This window comes from Cetorhinus maximus, chromosome 8, assembly GCF_964194155.1.
Source record: "Cetorhinus maximus chromosome 8, sCetMax3.hap1.1, whole genome shotgun sequence".
NCBI lineage: Eukaryota > Metazoa > Chordata > Chondrichthyes > Lamniformes > Cetorhinidae > Cetorhinus > Cetorhinus maximus.
The window spans coordinates 173,095-192,248 of NC_135886.1; the positions used below are offsets into that span (position 1 = coordinate 173,095).

Here is a 19,154-nt window from a genome sequence, read left to right on the forward strand (position 1 = left end):
CATTTCAGATCCATTTTACAATTTACAATTATTCTCAAGTTAGCTTATATAAAGAATTCTGTAACCAAGTGATCATTGACATAACTGATGTTTATTCTTTATATAGGTAGAGAAATTAAATGTAGATGAAGTGTGCTCCTACCTTATTCACTATAATACTGACGCTCATGGTTTCTCTAATTTTTCTTAACAGGAATAAGAATCTGAAAACACTTTTAGGGTTCAGAGGTTGGAATTTTGCAACACGCAGGTAAAATCTATAAATACCCCAATTTGTTTTAGTCCCAAAGTTATTGAGTCGTGTGTTTGTAAATATCAGTGTAAGTATTTCTGTGATTTTTTTTGGTAAAATTAAATTGGCCATTTTCAATTATGGAAAAGAACTGGCAACAGACACTTAGCTTATCGAGTTCGAGGCTTCTTATCAGATTTCCCTTTAGATGCTGAGAAATGTAACTTGCCCTGTCAGGCAGACAATCCAAAAATATGGTGACTTTAGGAGGAATTGAACTCAAAATTATTGGTTCCCCACTGCTGAATGGGGAAGTTGGGATGCTCCAAAGGGGCATTATGAAATTACAAATTTTCTATCACTGGGGATCTGTGTTCACCGTCTGTCAGTGACCATGTGGATGGGACAGGGAGAATCATCTGTCCTGACTGACATTCCAGTTAGTTAATGGAGAATTTCCTCCCACAGTTTCATTGTATTTCACAACTGCACAAGATCAATAAAGAGGAAGAAGGACATCCTTAGTGTATTCATACAGGAAAGCCTTAAAGTTTCACATTGCTATATCTGATCGCTTCTTAAAAGATTTTAATATTTCATATCCACCTTGCCTTACCCTGTAACAGAATCTCCATTTTAAAATAGCACTTTGCGGAATGCTGTGAATGTGGAAATCTCTGTATAAATACAAGTGATTTCTTCATTACTTTTCCTCAAAGCCCAATCCACAGTTTGATTACTCTTCATGCAAAGAAAAATGCAAAGGATCAGATTTCGGAGGGAATTGTTGACATTTTGCACAGTGTCACACAAACAGAAAAGCTGTTCGAAGCTGCCTGTGGCAAGCAATGAATGGACAGGGTTTCTTTTCCTTCATAGTCTCTCCACCTGTATGAAATTTACAGAACACGTACTGAACTGACAATGTGCAATAATTGACTTTTACATTACATGGAAGGAGAATAGCAGGATTTAAGAGTTCTCCATGAAATAACCTGTATTTGTAAATCTCGGACTGCATCTTACCAATGTCGGGCGGGAGTGGGCGGGAGTGGCATGGACGGGGGAGGTGCGGAGCTGATTGCCGCCTGTGATCAGCTGCGCACTGCCATCTTACATGGGCGGGGTCAATTAAGCCCCGCCCAGCGTAACGCACGGCCGGTGGTGCTCAGCACAATCTCCCTGAGGCACGGAGCTACCTCAGGGAGATTACGTTGATAATGAAAATTTTCAATAAATGATCTAAAAAATTGTTTAAACATGTCCCCTCATGTGACAGTGTCACATCAGCCAGGACATGTTTTTGAAATTGGCAAAAATTATTTAATTATTTTATTAAACCTTCAGGAAACCTCATCCCGCCTGTGGGAATGAAGGCCTCTTGGGCTCTTCGCCTGCCCGCCAACCTTAAGGTTAGACAGGCAGCACAGTTAATGAGCAAAATTACTTTCCTAATGGCTTTAATAGGCCTTTGACAGTTCGGCTGGTCACACAGCCACCTCTGACGCACGCCCGCTGAACGCAATATCGAAATGATGCGCAATGATGTCGGAACGCACGCCCGATGTCATCTTGCGTCATTTTACGCGTTGGCGTGTAGGGACCCACCCCCGCACACAGACAGCAATATTCTGGCCCTCCTTTCACAACATCAGGACATACTAAATGTGTTACAGCCAATGAAGTACGTGCGAATTGTAGTTACTGTTGCAATGTAGTAAACACAATAGCCAGTTTGTGCAGAGCACATTGACCAGTCAATCTGTTTTCTTCATGTTGGTTGAACGATAAATAATGAGTGAGACGCTGGCACGATTTCCTCACACCAACAACCTTTCGTGCCTTTTTATACAGTTTGGCGGACTTCCTTGTGGGCGGGCTCACCGCCTGTGGGCCTACCAAGTCAACGGAGTCATATAAAGCCTCAGAATTGCAACCAATTAAAGCCCGATTTGACACTCTGAGTTTGAGCCACATTGCGTACTTGTACTGCTTGCTCAGTAACGGGATTGTGTGGTGCATTAAAAAAGGAGTTAGTAATGGAATCAAAATCTGGAGTGAAGTCATATACACCCTGCCTTAGAAGAATGTCACCTGCTACTGGACCTACTGCATAAAAAAGGAAGCTAACTTGGTGCTTATCCTTTATTTCACGAAGACCTGATGCTGCTCAGTACCGTAGAACATGACATTTCCATAACTCCCACTGCTGGCCCCTCTGTGGGTCCTTGAGGCAGTCAAATGGGTGGGGTAAGGGCAGGGACTGCTCACCAGGTATGAGCATCGTTACCTCTCTCCTGTGTGCCTCCTTCTGCAGGCAAAATTTCTCAACCTGCTTTCAAAGGTTGCTTCACTCTGTGCTTCCTCCAATAACACCACTGCCTCTTTTACATTGGTGTCTCCACCATATTCTGAGAGTGGGTCCTTCTGTCTTGGACTCTAGGCGTAACACTTGGATCTTATGCTGACTGCAGACATCCTCCAGTATCTGCTTAACACTTGTTCATCAGTACAACTCGTAAACAGATTACAGAGGAGGCATGTAGCTCTTAGGCAAGATTACAACTGCTCTCTCTCTCAATTTGTGGTGCATCGTCATCTACATCACACATTAGCATATTCCAGCAGTTAACCCTTTATACTGCATAGAGTGAAGATTAGAATGAGCTTGTTAAGTGTTCAACGAAACAGTGCTAGCCAGAAATAATGGCCCGATTCTCAAAAGGAGATTTATTGATTTGAGATTTAATGCTTTCTCTCTCTTCAATCTCTTCTGATGATTAGATTTAGCAGCTTGGCAGCCAAACAGGAAACTCGAGCAACATTCATCAATGCTTCAATTATCTTTCTGCGGAAGCACAGATTTGACGGTTTAGACCTGGACTGGAGGTTTCCTGCCAATCGAGGCAATTCATCACACCAAAAATGGCATTTCACAATCTTGATCAAGGTGAAACATCTAAAGCTACCATCTTTAATGTAACATCTTCGAGAAACATTTAGGCCAGAATCTTCGGGTGGTTGAATGGGAACGGGTCCCGCTCTCCGACGTGTAAAATGACGCGTGGTCACATTGGGCGTGTGTCCCGACGTCACTGTGCTCCAGTCTGATTTTCAGTTCGGAGGCCCCACACCGGACTCGGCTGTGCACCCGCCGACCTGTCAAAGGCCTGTTAAGGCCATTTACAAACTAATTAAAATACTTAACGGAGCTGCCTGTCCAACCTTAATGTTGGGGGGCAGGTAAAGAGCCCAGGCGGCCGACGCATTTATCACGGGCTGGATGAGGCTTCATGGAGTGTTTATAAATTGAATAAAATTTTTTATTAAAGTTCATCGACGTGTCCCAGCTCGTGTCACATGACGGGTCTTGTCAAAATATTTTTTTTTCTCTATTAAAATTTTTGATAATCAAACTAATCTTCCCCAGTCAGCTCTGTGCCTCAGGGAGATTTCTGCGTTTTGTCGCCCGCAAGCATTAAAGATCACAGGCCCTGACTCAGCCTAAACCCGCCACACAGGCCCCGACTCGGCCTAAACCCCCCACACAGGCCCCGACTCGGCCTAAACCCCCCACACAGGCCCCGACTCGGCCTAAACCCCCCACACAGGCCCCGACTCGGCCTAAACCCCCCACACAGGCCCCGACTCACCCTAAACCCCCCAGACAGGCCCCGACTCGGCCTAAACCCCCCACACAGGCCCCGACTCAGCCTAAACCCCCCCACCCACACAGACCCCGACTCGGCCTAAACCCCCCCACCCACACAGACCCCGACTCAGCCTAAACCCCCCCACCCACACAGGCCCCGACTCGGCCTAAACCCCCCACACAGGCCCCGACTCGGCCTAAACCCCCCCACACAGGCCCCGACTCGGCCTAAACCCCCCACACAGGCCCCGACTCGGCCTAAGCCCCCCCACCCACACAGGCCCCGACTCACCCTAAACCCCCCACCCACACAGGGAGCACTCACCCTAAACCCCCCCACCCACACAGGCCCCGACTCACCCTAAACCCCCCACCCACACAGGGAGCACTCACCCTAAACCCCCCACCCACACAGGGAGCGCTCACCCTAAACCCCCCCACCCACACAGGGAGCGCTCACCCTAAACCCCCACCCACACAGGGAGCGCTCACCCTAAACCCCCCCACCCACACAGGGAGCGCTCACCCTAAACCCCCCCACCCACACAGGGAGCGCTCACCCTAAACCCCCCCACCCACACAGGGAGCGCTCACCCTAAACCCCCCCACCCACACAGGGAGCGCTCACCCTAAACCCCCACCCGCACAGGGAGCGCTCACCCTAAACCCCCACCCACACAGGGAGCGCTCACCCTAAACCCCCCCACCCACACAGGGAGCGCTCACCCTAAACCCCCACCCACACAGGGAGCGCTCACCCTAAACCCCCACCCACACAGGGAGCGCTCACCCTAAACCCCCCCACCCACACAGGGAGCGCTCACCCTAAACCCCCACCCACACAGGGAGCGCTCACCCTAAACCCCCCCACCCACACAGGGAGCACTCACCCTAAACCCCCACCCACACAGGGAGCGCTCACCCTAAACCCCCACCCACACAGGGAGCGCTCACCCTAAACCCCCACCCACACAGGGAGCGCTCACCCTAAACCCCCACCCACACAGGGAGCGCTCACCCTAAACCCCCCCACCCACACAGGGAGCGCTCACCCTAAACCCCCACCCACACAGGGAGCGCTCACCCTAAACCCCCACCCACACAGGGAGTGCTCACCCTAAACCCCCACCCACACAGGGAGCGCTCACCCTAAACCCCCACCCACACAGGGAGCGCTCACCCTAAACCCCCACCCACACAGGCCCTGACTCACCCTAAACCCCCCCACCCACACAGGGAGCGCTCACCCTAAACCCCCCCACCCACACAGGGAGCGCTCACCCTAAATCCCCCCCACCCACACAGGGAGCGCTCACCCTAAACCCCCCCACCCACACAGGGAGCGCTCAGCGTTTCCGGGTGCGCATCGTGCTGCTGCCTTAATTGGCCCACCCATGTAAAATGTCAGCGCCCAGTCGATCGTGGGCAGTGATGGGCTGTGCACCCACCCGTGCCCACTCCCACTCAGCCCCCCTCGATGAGGAGAAAATTCTCCCCTTAGAGATTATCTAAAATCAATAATGCATCCCCAATACCAGTGAAGGACACACATTCATAAAAATGATGGCTGGACAAGCACTGAAAGTGTCTGCAGCTTATCTAGTTTAACCAGAATCTCAGGGAAGTACACACAGTATCATACACAATAAGTCCTATTCATATCTAATGACAGCGCTTTAAGAGACACAGAATGCCCATGATATAGGTTATCAATTGGAGTTGTGACTACATGAATTCTGTTCTGAAGAAAGTTTATCATCATTAACAATTGCTCATCCTTTGTAGGAATTGATGGAGGCTTTTAAAACCGAGGCAGAGTCTTCTGGGAGGGACAGGCTCCTGTTAACAGCTCCTGTGGCTGTTAATAAAATGGATGTCGATGCGGGATATGACATAGCTGAGGTTTCACAGTGAGTACAGGAAAATTCAAACCTATAACCTTTGGAAAAAGGTCTCATTCTGGATCATTTACAATAACAAACCGACTGAAAGAGTTTTATTTATCTTGTGAAGAGCAGCTAAAGATTTTGAACATTGTTAATTTCTAATGTGTTGACATCGTACTCTTCGTAACTCCCAGTCAGGGTCCAAACAGCCACTTTAAAGTGCTTTCTTCCTCCTTCAATGCTGCTCAGAAACACCTTTAAATGATCAGGGACACAAACTAAGGGCCTGTTTTAATGACATTTCCGATAATATGAGTGGGCTGGCAACAAGCAGCCTCAGTGAAACATCCCTGAATGAAGTTTCCACAAAGTTGCTCCGGAAATAACACAACATTCTGTCTACCTCACAGAACAATATTTGTTATTTTGATTTAATTCAGTTTTATTCTGTCTGCTCAGCTCCCCAATTTCCTGCTTTAGCTGTAACTGCTGTCCAGATTCCCTGTGCTTCTCTGAATGAAGCAACATGGAGGCTGGAGGGTGGAGAATGAGGCCGCTTGATATTTCCCATTGTCTGAGATACTCTTCTCCAACCTAGTGAACACCTTTTAGCCTATTTCGATCCCTTCCCCCTGCCCCACCCCCACTAGGGCTATCTGTACCTTGCTCGTCCTGCTTTCTACCCTTAATGTCACCAATTAACACATTCCTTAGATAATATCACCACCTTCAGCACCTCTTTGACCATTTGTCTATGACATCTTTTGGCTATCTCCACCTATCACTGGCCCTCTATCCAGCTCTATCTGTCCCACCCCCCTTAAACCAGCTTATATTTCACCTCTTTTCTGTTTTTCCTTAGTTCTGTTGAAGAGTCATACGGACTCGAAACGTTAACTGTGTTCCTCTCCGCAGATGCTGTCAGACCTGCTGAGTTTTTCCAGCATTTTCAGTTTTTATTTCAGATTTCCAGCATCCGCAGTATTTTGCTTTTATCGATCATCAAAAGTGACCTTAGCTCCAATACACAAAGATCAGTTGCAGATCTGGAGTTCTGACTAAAATCAGTGTTTCACTATTGGGGCTGCTGCCACAGTAAAACTCACAAATATATATCATTAACTATTAAAAAGAGTTTTGAATTGTAATGCTTCATGTAGTTTTTTTCAAACAGATGCCTAGATTTTATCTCCCTCATGACATTTAATTTTCATGGGGTGTGGAATAAGTTCACTGGACACAATAGCCCCCTGTATCGTGGCTCTGCTGACCGTGGCATCAAAATGTACTTTAATATCGTAAGTCTGCCTGCTAAAAATTGATATCTATATCTTGTTATTTATATTATCATGTTAAAATTTTACCAATAGATTATAAGAAAATGTTTTTAGTTTGAAAAGCCTCAATAAAAATCTCACGCTAAATTATCTCGCAGGATTATATTTTAAAATACTGGAGAGACAAAGGCGCACCATCAGAGAAACTACTTGTTGCATTTCCAGCATATGGAAATACCTACACCCTTAATACCTCCCAAACAGGTGTTGGTGCTCCTGTTTCTGGTGGTGGTCAACCTGGTCCATACACCCATAGACCTGGATTCTTGGCATACCATGAGGTAATTATCCTGATAATGTTATTATGTTATCACATGACAATTTCTCTAAAGTTGATCTGAAGTGGAAAGCGATCAGAATTAAATTGTTTCAAAACATTGTGGTAACATTTCCTTGGTGGTTCTGTTAGAAATTAGAAATATGGGGCAGAATTTTCCCCTCGGATAGCGAGCGGGCCCCACCGGCTCGGTGGCTGGCGGACAGCCGATTGCTGCCGAACCGGACCCCGCCGCCATTTTGAGTGGGTGGGCCAATTAAAGCCCACCTAGCGGCCTGCCCGATGGGAAGCGCTATGTGCTTCCTGTGCGGGGGGTGGTGGGGAGGGAATCCCCATCTGTCAAAGTGCGATCTTTCGTGCATGTGCACATTGCACCCTGAGGCAAAGTCCGGTCTCAGGGAGTTTACTGACAGGTAAGAATGGTCAAAAAATAGAGAAATAGAGATGCAATGGAGGCCCTAATATCCACTTGATTACAGACCTTCACATAACCTCTGAGAATGTCTGACTCCTGTCTGACCAAGGGCAGCTCACTTGCACTCTGTGATCAGGGTCATATCATAGAGACGCAGCCATGACAATTTAAAAGCACCTGATCCTATGTCTGCCTTCAGCACCTGACCCCTCCAGGAGCACAGCATCACTGGTCACAGATGCTGAAGAGATGGGAGCCAGCCCCACCTTAAAGGTGCTGAGAGCACAGAGAGAATGAGGGAACTCTGTGATGCCTGCCCACTACACTCTGGCAGCAATGACCAGCGCCATCGAGGTGCAGGCATCAGTAATGTGTCCAGGGAGTGTGAGGCTGGACCATCACTTTGGTCTGAAGGCTGCACAGAGCACAGGGAAGAGGCCCTGGGCTGAGACACCTGCCTTTATCTTGTGCAGAAAGGTTTCACATCTGAGTATCTGAGTGACACGAACACTGCTCATCAGACAAGGAGCCATAGGCAGAGAGACGTTCTTGGGAGTTTATTGATAATAGTGAACTTTACATACAAGTGATTAACACCCGTGCCCAGGTGGACGGACTCCTCCATTGTGCCTTGCAATCTGAGGAGTGCAGCGGACATCCCTTCCTGATGTTCCTGAGCTTGCCTATGCAGCTGTAGCAACTGTGACATGTCCGAGTCCAGAGGCTTATCATCTGACTCGGACTCAGCAACGTTCTGGCCTCCAGCAGTCCTCTGAGTGCCGGGGACCTGGGAAGTCCCTGCTGCCTCCGCCTGCTGTGGATCAGACAGTGCGATGTGCTCACCAGATTGTGATCCCGAGGCTACTCTAAAGCTAGGTCCCACCGAGGTGTGTGTCTCTGCGCTGGTGGAGGGTGTGGGTGAGGCTGTGACGGCACTTCAGGGAGGGTGCCTCCAGATTCCTCTTCAGAGGTTTCTTTAGGTCTTGATTGTAGGCCCTGGGTCGTGGACTGCATTGGCTATTTTGCTGATGTACCTGTGAAAGTGAGGAGAGATAATTAGTGTATGGCATTGGCCTGTGAAACAGGTCACATCACTCACAGGATGGTTGTATATTGGATGTTGCACTGTTGGATCCTCACTTGGTGGAGCAACGCTGACCTCACCGTCAGCACAGGAACAGTCCAAGTCGTAACCTTGCAGCTGGACGGCTCTGTTTTCAAAGTCTGTAAGAACCTTGATTTCAGGTAATGCTACAGCGGGTAAGTGACACCTCCCACTTGTTGTGAGCCAGATTGTCCTGTACAAATAGAGATGGAGAGCATAAGCAGGATGCCTGCCGGGCCAGATGATAAGGATGCCTGGCATGTGTGGGTGGCGAATGGTCCCATGGGCAGGATGGGGACAATGAAGGTGTGTGTGAGAGAGAGTGAATGGTGATGTCCCTTGACCTGGCAGTGAGTGAGGGCCCTGTGGGTATGTGATGGGTTTGTGAGTGTGTGAGTTGAGAGTGATGAGAAGAGTGACTTCCTGGGCAGAACGGGGGAGATCATTCATCCCCTTGCAGCACTGGGTATCTGTCCTCTTTTGCAGGGTGTTGGCACTGACCACCGCTGCCACTGCCTCCCAAGCCGGGTTAATGAGGTTGCTGCCCATCCTGCAGCCAGAGCGGGGGTAGAGGACATCACAACAAGCATCCACTGCTTCCAAAAGGCACTGAAGGGATGCGTCATTGAATCTGGGGGCTGCAGTCTTTTTGCCTTTCAAGACCATGTCTTCCATGCGGTAGTCATGAGCTGAAATCACTGAGATGTGTGCACACGACTGGACTTTAAATATGGCACTGGCATGATGAAGCAGTGAGATGATGGCATGGCAGGCAAATGAGTGCCCGCTCACCATAGAAACAGCGTGTTTCCCAGGAATGCATAATTAATGCAGCGGGTTTAGGACGATACTTTGTGAAAAGCCGCCATTGTGGCTGGCGGGAAAAACATCGTTTCACCTGCTGCTACCGCACTTTGTGCAAATCGGGGATGATTCAGACCCTGGTGTCCATCAACCAAGTCAAACAGAGTAAAACCGGTGGGCTCATTGGATGAGTGTCTGCAGGTGAACAGCAGAAAACCTGGTCCTTTTTCCCAGTCATGGGGACACTTGTGGCAGTATGCCCTGGTCCATTTCTTTAGGGTCTCCATTCTAACAGCCCCTGTGACTGCAGCTGTTATACTGAGGACTTAACTGGGTCACACCCAGGTTACCATAACTTCCTGGAATACTCAGCACATGAAATTTGGACACTGATCTGACTGACGCTCGGTGGGCAGTCCATATCGGGTAAGGAATCATGTTAATTCCCCCACCACTGTTTTGGCAGATATGATTCTCAGGAGAACAGCCTCTGGGAAGCAGGTAGCCACTTCCATGATGGTAAGGATATACCGATAGCCCCCTTTTGTTTTGGGTAGGGACCTTACACATTCCACTAGCACCTTGCTGAATGGCTCCCTAAAAGTCAGTATGGGAATCACAGATGCAGGTTTTATTTCAGGCTGGAGTTTACCCATAACCTGACAGGTGTGGCAGATTCTGCAAAACCTCGTTCTATCCTTGTAGAGGTGTGGCCAGTGACTGATACGTGTTTGGGCTTTTTATATACCAACATATCTAGCCATCGGGATTTTGTGTGCTAGTCTTAACATTTCCCCTCGATACCTCGGGGCTGTAATATGCCTTTAAGTGATAGTAGCATGTCATCACTTTAAGGGAAGTGTGTCATGTGATCCAGCCTCAGTTTCTCTTTGGCCTGGAGCAGGGCACAGCACACACAGCCCTGCTGCTCTGATGTCCTCAAGCTTTCTATCCATGTATATATGTTCACATGTGCCTGTTCTTAATAAATGAACCCACAACATATTTGCACAATCTCTTGTGAGCGATTGGTGCTTTTATATTATTATCAGCCACACAGCATTCCGCAGCACCACAACCTGGTGATCAATGTCCACTCCTCGTTTGCAGGTCTCTGAGGGGGTCGACACTTCCTTATCAGAGCCTCATTTTCAATGTACTAGCATCCAGGGATTGCCTGTGCCCCAGCTTCAGTTTGAGCAGTCTGAAGTAACTTTTTAACAATGGGTCGGTTTGCTGAGCCACAACCAAGGAAGACCTGCTTACTACCTCCTTAGGCTCCTCTAGAATCCTGAAGAAGGTGTCAGATGACCAGACAGTAGGGTCATCTGTCTGAGGTGCCACTTCAGCCTTCTCTAATGGAGTCTGTCTGGCATAGATCGGGTTACCACACAGTCGGGGAAAATGCCAGGGACTTTCTCCTGCAGCTGCACTATCTCCCGACCTTGGTCGGCTTCTCTGTGACTACAGGGGAATGTGTCACTTTTGATCTCAGCAGGTCATTGTCAAGCAGCAGGTCCACCCTGTCCACAAGCAAACTGGGATGACTCTCACGATCACCTTTGTGGCAATATGCCTTTAAGGGAGAGCAGCATGACATCACCTTTATATAAATGTTCTCATGTGCCTAGTCTCGATAAATGAACCCACAATGTGTTTACCCAATCCCCTATGAGCGATTGCTGCCTTTATGTCACTATAAAAATATGTCAGTCCTGACCCAAATTTGCGCTCCAGCTGTGCCTGGTGGATGGGCATGTCCCCTCCTTCAATACCATTTAGCAACATCTTGGCACTTTCTGCACTCTCTGGTACAAAGGTCATGTTTTTCCCAATAGCAGAGTTAGGCTGGCCCTTGTATCCCTCAGTATCATTCTAGCCTTACTCTCCTCACCCTGGGGGAAATGTGCCTGCTCTCCCTTCTGATACAAAATCCTTGTATCTCTCATGGATTTTTCAAAAAATTATCTGCACTCATAGTATAGTATCTACCGGGATTTGCTGATACAGCCAGAACCATAGCCTGGTCTGCCATGCTCTCTGTCTGACTCCCAATTTCTGAGCGGGGTTCGTGCTCCCCAACCAATCCCATGGGCTTTTCTCGTAACCTCCAGCAATCATCTCAATGTGGCCTGACTTGCAGCAGTGAAAACACACGGGTTTTGTGTCCACACTCCTCTCCCCAGCACCTCCTGGCCTGAGGTTGTCCCCCCTCCCCCCCGTTTCCAGCTGTGCTTGCTCTCCCATGGGTGCTCAGTCTCCTATTACTCTCCCACCTTCCACCCTTCTCAGTTGGTCGGGGGTGACTAGGGAAGGGTTTGCTTTGTGCTGAGGGTTTGTGGGCAAGTTCATAATCATCGGCCATGGTTGCTGCCGTTACTCCTGTTACTCTCTGTTCCTCGATGTGAGTTCTTATCAGGAAAGGTCTGGAGCTTTGTAACTCCTCGAGCAGAATTATTTCATAAAGGTTTTCATTGGTGCTCTCAATTTTAATCGCCCGTCACCACTTGTCAAAAAGGAGCTGCTTAAGCTGTTCAAATTCCAGGTGCATCTGGTCAGCCCTTTTCCTGAGGATACTGAATTTCTGATGTTACACCTCTGGCTCTACCAAGCTCATATTTAAAATAGCCCATTTTGCTGCCTCATGGCTTGTTGCACTTTCCTCAGGCAGAGGCAATAAACCTCATGAGCTTTTCCTGTCAGCTTACTCTGCGACAGCAGGGAGCAGTGTTGGGCTGGCCGCTTTAGCTGCTGTGCTAACCTTCTGAAAGAGATAAAGAAGGAATCCACCTTTTCTTCAAACAACACAGAGATTAAATGGGAAAACTTGAATTCCTCAGCCCCTGAGCCTGAGAAAGGGGTGGTTCTGTCACCCGGGACAGGATTTTCGGGTGGTCGGGAGGGCTTGGCAGGGGCAAATGGGAGAGGCTGTGAAATGGAATGCTGCCCATGATTGGGCCACGGATGTGATTTCACACTGGTTGGCCAATTAACGTGGTCAGCTGCAAGCCATCATTTTATGTGGGTGGGTCAATTAAGGCCCGCCCAGTATGACACGCACCCGGTAACTACCTGTGCGGGCGGGGGGAGGAGAGAGAGTCGGGCCACACTCCTACTAAATCCCAGAAAAATCATACAAACGCAACATCAAGCATTCAACGCTCATGCAGTCATTTGGTCACACGTACACAGACACACAGACACAGATACAGAGACACAGAGACACAGACACAGACACACAGACACACAAACACATACACACAGACACACACACAGACAACACAGACACACAGACACACGCACACACAGGCACAGACACACAGACACAGAAACACAGACACACACACACACACACACAGACAGACACACAGGCAGACACAGACACATACACACAGACACACATACACAGACACAGACACACACACAGGCACAGACACACACACACACATACAGACACACACACACACACACACAGACACACACACAGGCACAGACACACAGACACAAACACAGACACACACACACAGACACACATACACACACACACACACAGACACACACACACATCAGAAATAAGCCAAGTTAAGAGTCCACTAAAAAAGGTAAAAGAATGTATGGTTAAGTGTCCAATCATTGTTCTTGAGGCATAGATTTTAAATGTTGCAGCTGATTTAGGTTAACTGGTTTCTTGGATGCAAATCAGATTTAGAAGATGTTGCAATTATTATGAGATCTTTGTTTGTTGGTAGGTTTCTGGTGGTGTTGGCTTCTCAAACCTGGCCACACACACATTCCAAACGAGAGAAAGGGATAGAGAGCAGCCCTCAGCCTGTCTCCTCTGCTGAGGAGTATCTTGACCCCACATGTGGCACTTGCAATCTCTCTCTAATGGCTGAGTAGCTTTGCCTTGAAATACTTCACCCATTGTGTATTTCCAAGAGGTTTTGCGTGTGCCAGTCTGTGGCAGCCATTTATTCAATATCCAGTAATTTGCATTTTTAATATATCTCTCTTAGACTGTGGCGAATGTTGATGGGTGTCTGGATTATAGAAATTTAACTCTCTTCACGCTCCACTGAGAGTGATTGATTTCTTTCTCAGCATCACCTTGGAATGTGGCCTTGCAATTTGACGCAGTTTTCCCCGTCTCATTTCAATTTTAAAACTTTCCAGTCAGTTCAAAGTTGAAAAGCCATTTTATCAAAAATAATGGGACTGAGGCTCATGACAGTACATTTGTGTTTTTTATATAAATATAAGGTTGAAACGGGTAAAGGAATAGTTCAATGCGGCAAATTTTGTTTTCCGGGAAACCGCATAAGGTTTTGCTTCTCCAGAAATAAATCAGTGGAATGATCATTTTTAGGTGATGACAGCTTCATCCAGCCCTGCACAGAGCCCATGGTCAGACAAGAACGCTACAGTAGTGGGAGAATAACTGGTAGATATGTCAAACAATCATAATACCAAACTGTATTAGGCTTTTCATTTAACCTGCTTAATTAAGATGCTTGGCTGAAATACATAAATTCCTTAGTGTGTGGAAGTAGAATAGGAGTTACCTGAGTGAACAAATCCATGTTTTAGCAGCCTGATAAGCAATTAGAAAATAAAGACTGGATGGCTTCAACCCAAGGTTTAGACAAAGAACTCAATGTTTTATAAAGTGTTAAAATTAAAGCAAATCTTCATAGGGTGAAAAGTCCTTGTCAGTAATAAATCCAGATCCAGTCCTGAGTGGTATAAAAGGATATAAAGTAACAGACTTTGGGAAGACTCAGTGCAGTAGGCATTGGAGAGGAACTCCTAAGGGTAGATCCACTCTTGTGTAGTTTGAAAAGTTATGAAGATGTGAGGCATTAAGAAGAAAAGGGAAAGGAGGAGAAAGGGCTGTCTGTGCTGAGCAGCCATGTTACCCAATCTGGAGCAGTCCTCTTGACTTGTCACGGGCGTATGTTTTTGCTGCATACTTGCTGTGTTAGATTCTGTCTTAAACTCTGATTAAACTCAACATACCCACCATTTTGGTAGCAGTAGATTCAGATTGATTAGATCATAATAAAACCAACTAGCCTTTGTAAGATTAAAATCACCACTGTTCCTTGACCTCCCATTGTAACTTCAATTGAAACTCCACTGAAATGGCACAATTGGCCATTTGTACAGTTCCTCAAGGAATTTTGTAAATTGCCCATGAATATGAAGATTGGAGATCAGAAAAACCTTCAGGGAAATTCAAGGTTTATATCGCACCTTATAACAGGTCTCAGAGACCTCACAATGTGCTTCAAATGCAATGAACAATCACATTTGTTATTTAGCACAGAGCAAGATCCCCAAAAAAATGATATGAATATCCAGGTGATTAGTTCCAGTGATGTTGTTCATAGGAATGTTGGACCAAGACAACACGTAACTCACTGCTATGAAGAAGCAGACAAGAATTTAGCTCCACATCTCATTGAAGGGTAGGACCTCTAACAAAATGGTGGCCCCTCAGTAAATCAAGAGAGTTTCAGCCTTCATCATGTGCTGAACCCCTGGCACAGTGCCTGGGCTTAGAATATCACCACCAGGGCCAACAGGTACCTGAAGGGTTAAAGATGTTACAAAAAGTCATGAATGAAATTCTTACAATTCCTTGACAACACAATATGACCAATATTCCAGAATGAAATGACAGACAATCACCGGAAGCAGAGTCACAATTTTACAATCTGCTAATGGCCTCCGCCAGATGTGTGGAAGCAGAAAATTAGCCCAAATATCTCCACACAATCAAATAAACAGCAAACGCAACATTTCAGTACTTCTCATCTCATTCCATTTGTGGTACCTTAATCTACAGCTCAGATGATAATTAAATAGATGTTTATCAGTGTGTATATAAATCTGCACATGATATCTATTACAAAAGATAAATATTATATTTTGTACCATACAGAGCTATGATCATTCATAAAGTCTACAGAATATGCCTCTGAAAAGACTTGCAGTGACTGATCTTCACTGTCAACTTTAAAAAGATATTCCCACACCCATTTCATACTCAACATCAATTTGTGTTTCTTTTGATAATCCGTGCTTTCTTTGCATAAGGATTCTTTCATTCCTGATAACACTTCAGTATTCTTCTTCTTGTACAGTCAAAGTATATTTTATTAAATATGGATAGAATTTGTTTAAGTACTGAGTGTGAATGGGATTGTAACTAGTAGAAGAGGATTCATTTCTCTGACATGTTAATTGTACTTATTGGTTTTGATTGACAGATCTGTCCATTTTTGGAAAATGCCACCATTAAATTAATTGATGAACAGAAGGTTCCTTATGCATTCAAGGGTGATCAATGGGTTGGATATGACAATCGGCAGAGCTTTACAACCAAAGTAGGAGCTTTGAATTTAACCCTGTAATTTAACGTATTTATACTTCATTAATAGCAGAGATCTGCATTTGTTCAAATTGGATAATTTTATCAATAAAGTTAAATCAATGGTTCAATCATCAGCTTAGAGTCTAGTGATACTGTTCTCTTAAAAACCAGCACTGATTGTGTTATATCATTTGGGTCCTGCAAAATAAAGAGCAGGGCTAATATTCCTAGATTGTAGTAGAGGCTGAAGAAAATCGGTCTTGTCTGGTGAAAGGGATTGTCTAGTGGTGACTCCCACAACACTGAATGTTGTCTAAATGAAACAGGTCTCACTCTGTACGGGCTCATGTCCCACATTCTGTTAAGACAGTATTTCTCCTAACAGAGGACTTAATCACATAGTTTAAACATGATCTGAATCTGAAAATGTAAAAATTGGCTTTAACTCAGTGTAATTTATAGCTGATAATCTGTTCTGATCATTGTAAAAAAAAGTAAATTCAAACTGAAGTTGCAATACAAATAAATCTACATAAAGAAGATGGGGGTGGGGTGGGGTAGTCACTGCAGCATCGACATTACAAGTAAGGGACATCCAGGAGTTGGTAACTCCTGTAGTTATACACATTAATTTCATATTGTATAATCTAATCCACACTCCATGTGATGGACCTATTCCATATTTCATAATCTGTGATGTATCTATTCCATATTTTGGATTTGATACAAAAATATATTTTGCAGATCATTATTGTAATAGGCTTTCAGCAACAAGATATCATATGGGTGTAAGAACTCGAGAACATGAGTAAAGCTGACTGTGTAATTGAGATGAAGCAAAATATAATGGATTTCTTTTGAACAGAAGACTGTCCTCCACATTTATTCACTGTGGTCAAGTGGAAAAACCTTATTTCAAGGTGTAAGAGCTTGAGATAAGCTTTCAAAAACAAACTGATTATGAAAGAATTAGACTGAAAATGAATATTCCTCCACTCCTTGATACCCTGACCACAATGCATTCAAAGTGCACAGTGACTCATCTGACCTGAATTCAGCCCCAACAATTCAATGACCCATGTTGGAAAGAAAGCTATCACATCTTTGTAAGCTTCCTTTAACCTACTGCCTACCCTCCCAGACCCTCTGGATTGAGGGGGACCAGATGTGAGGGCCAGTGACAGTTTCTACAGGTATCCCACCAGGACGCTATCATTTGCAAGGAAAACTGAGGTATGAAGAATTGATTGGCGGCTACCCCCTCATTCCCATGGCATCACAATGTCTGCATTTGTTATTCTTCTTCCCAAAGAAAAGCCCTAGACATCTCAAAGTAATGCTAAAGTACCATGGGTCTCCTTCCTTTCACTTCACACGCATGTTTGGGAACTGAATATTCCCCAGAGGTATTAAGGAGGAATATCAGAGCCAATGTATCCAGCATTTTTTTGTTCAGGGAAATACAAATCGACACATTAAAAAAAATTAAAGTTTTTTAATTGTGTTTTTATATCGTGTTATTTGTAGGCTCAATGGGTGAAGGACAACAACTTTGGAGGTGCCGTGGTGTGGGCTTTGAATCTAGATGATTACGATGGAACTCGATGCGACGAAGGCTTTTCCCCTTTGACCAATACATTGAAGTCCATCCTTGGCATTGATGGATCTGGTAATTTATTTGATCCACCTAATCTTGAACTTCATCCCATTGCAATTGTGTATATTTCAATAAATCTTGTTCCTACATGTACTTGCTGTACACAAAACCTCACTTCCTCTTGTCATGCTTTTGCCTACATTGTCTATTCTAAATTCTGATGTCCACATTTATAATGCAAACTACCTCGATAAACTTCTCATGCTCCCATCAGTGGTGGCGCTGTCATAACTTATCACTGCGCCTCCCAGTTCCTGACATATAGAACAAAGAACAAAGAAAAGTACAGCACAGGAACAGGCCCTTCGGCCCTCCAAGCCTGCGCCGATCATATTGCCCGTCAACCTAAAACATTTTGCAATTCTGGGGTCCGTATCCCTCTATTCCCATCCTATTCATGCATTTGTCAAGCTGCCTCTTAAACACCACTATCGTACCTGCTGCCACCGCCTCCTCTGGCAGCGAATTCCAGACACTCACTACCCTCTGCGTAAAAAACTTGCCCTACACATCTCCTCTAAAGTTTTCTCCTCTCACCTTAAATCTATGTCCCCTAGTAATTGACTCTTCCAAAGAATATACTGCAAAGAAACTCCTCTGCACGAACAAACTGCACTTGTCGGCTTCCTAAACTACTGTAAGGTTTGCGATTTTACTATCAATAATAACATAATAGAAAGGTATTTTCCAAAAGCAAAGTCAGATTGTTTGACTCTCAATGAGGACTGTATAATGTCTCCAGCCCCTGGTTCAACTGTTCCCCACCCAATAACCCAGCTCCTGCCTAAAGGCTCCACTTGGTCTTTACAGCTCATGTGCAAAGCCATGGGAGGTTGAGTCCTCTGGAATGCTACTGCTCCAGGTGGCTGCTCAGCTCCTTCTGTACTCCCCTGTGGCTCTTCATCTAAGTGAGGCATCACCCTCACTGCCTCTTCACCTGCTTGGGAACCTCCTTTCCTAATAACACAGTTCCTCTGTCTGAAGTCTCCATTTAGTCTTTACTGCTCATGTGAAAAGCCATAGCAGTCTGAGTAGTATTATTGTAAATAGTTAAATGCCATGTAAATAATGACAATATCAATCTCTCTAAAAACGTAGAGATTTCAAATGACAAGAAGTGGTTTATGTTATCTTGGGAATCGGTGTTGATAGGCCAAATGATAAAGCAAAGTTCTCAAACTGCTTTTCACCTTCCTCCATGGCCTCAACCAATTCTTGCTCTGTAATCTCCTGTCGGCCTACATGCTATCAGTCATGTCTTAATCTTCCAGGTCCAGTCACTGTTTTATTCTATTCACTTACCACAGCAGAGCCTTCAACTGTCTTGGGCGTACGCTCTGGAGTTCTATTCCTAAAGTTTTCTTCATCCCGTTCCCTCTACAGAGCCACTTCAAATCCTTCTTCATGGTCCAT

At 45.6% G+C, this 19,154-nt stretch overlaps 1 protein-coding gene across 1 annotated transcript in view; it reads left to right on the top strand.

Annotated features, from left to right (window-relative positions):
- The window catches only part of LOC144684050 (chitinase-3-like protein 1), a 33,442-nt gene that overhangs the window by 13,937 nt on the left and 351 nt on the right, over positions 1-19,154 (top strand). Inside the window, exons 6-12 of the mRNA XM_078547766.1 lie at positions 194-250; positions 3,017-3,182; positions 5,670-5,794; positions 6,945-7,068; positions 7,206-7,388; positions 15,981-16,097; positions 17,612-17,753. Of these exons, the coding sequence (XP_078403892.1) occupies positions 194-250; positions 3,017-3,182; positions 5,670-5,794; positions 6,945-7,068; positions 7,206-7,388; positions 15,981-16,097; positions 17,612-17,753 (914 nt within the window). The remainder of the gene's footprint in view (positions 1-193; positions 251-3,016; positions 3,183-5,669; positions 5,795-6,944; positions 7,069-7,205; positions 7,389-15,980; positions 16,098-17,611; positions 17,754-19,154) is intronic.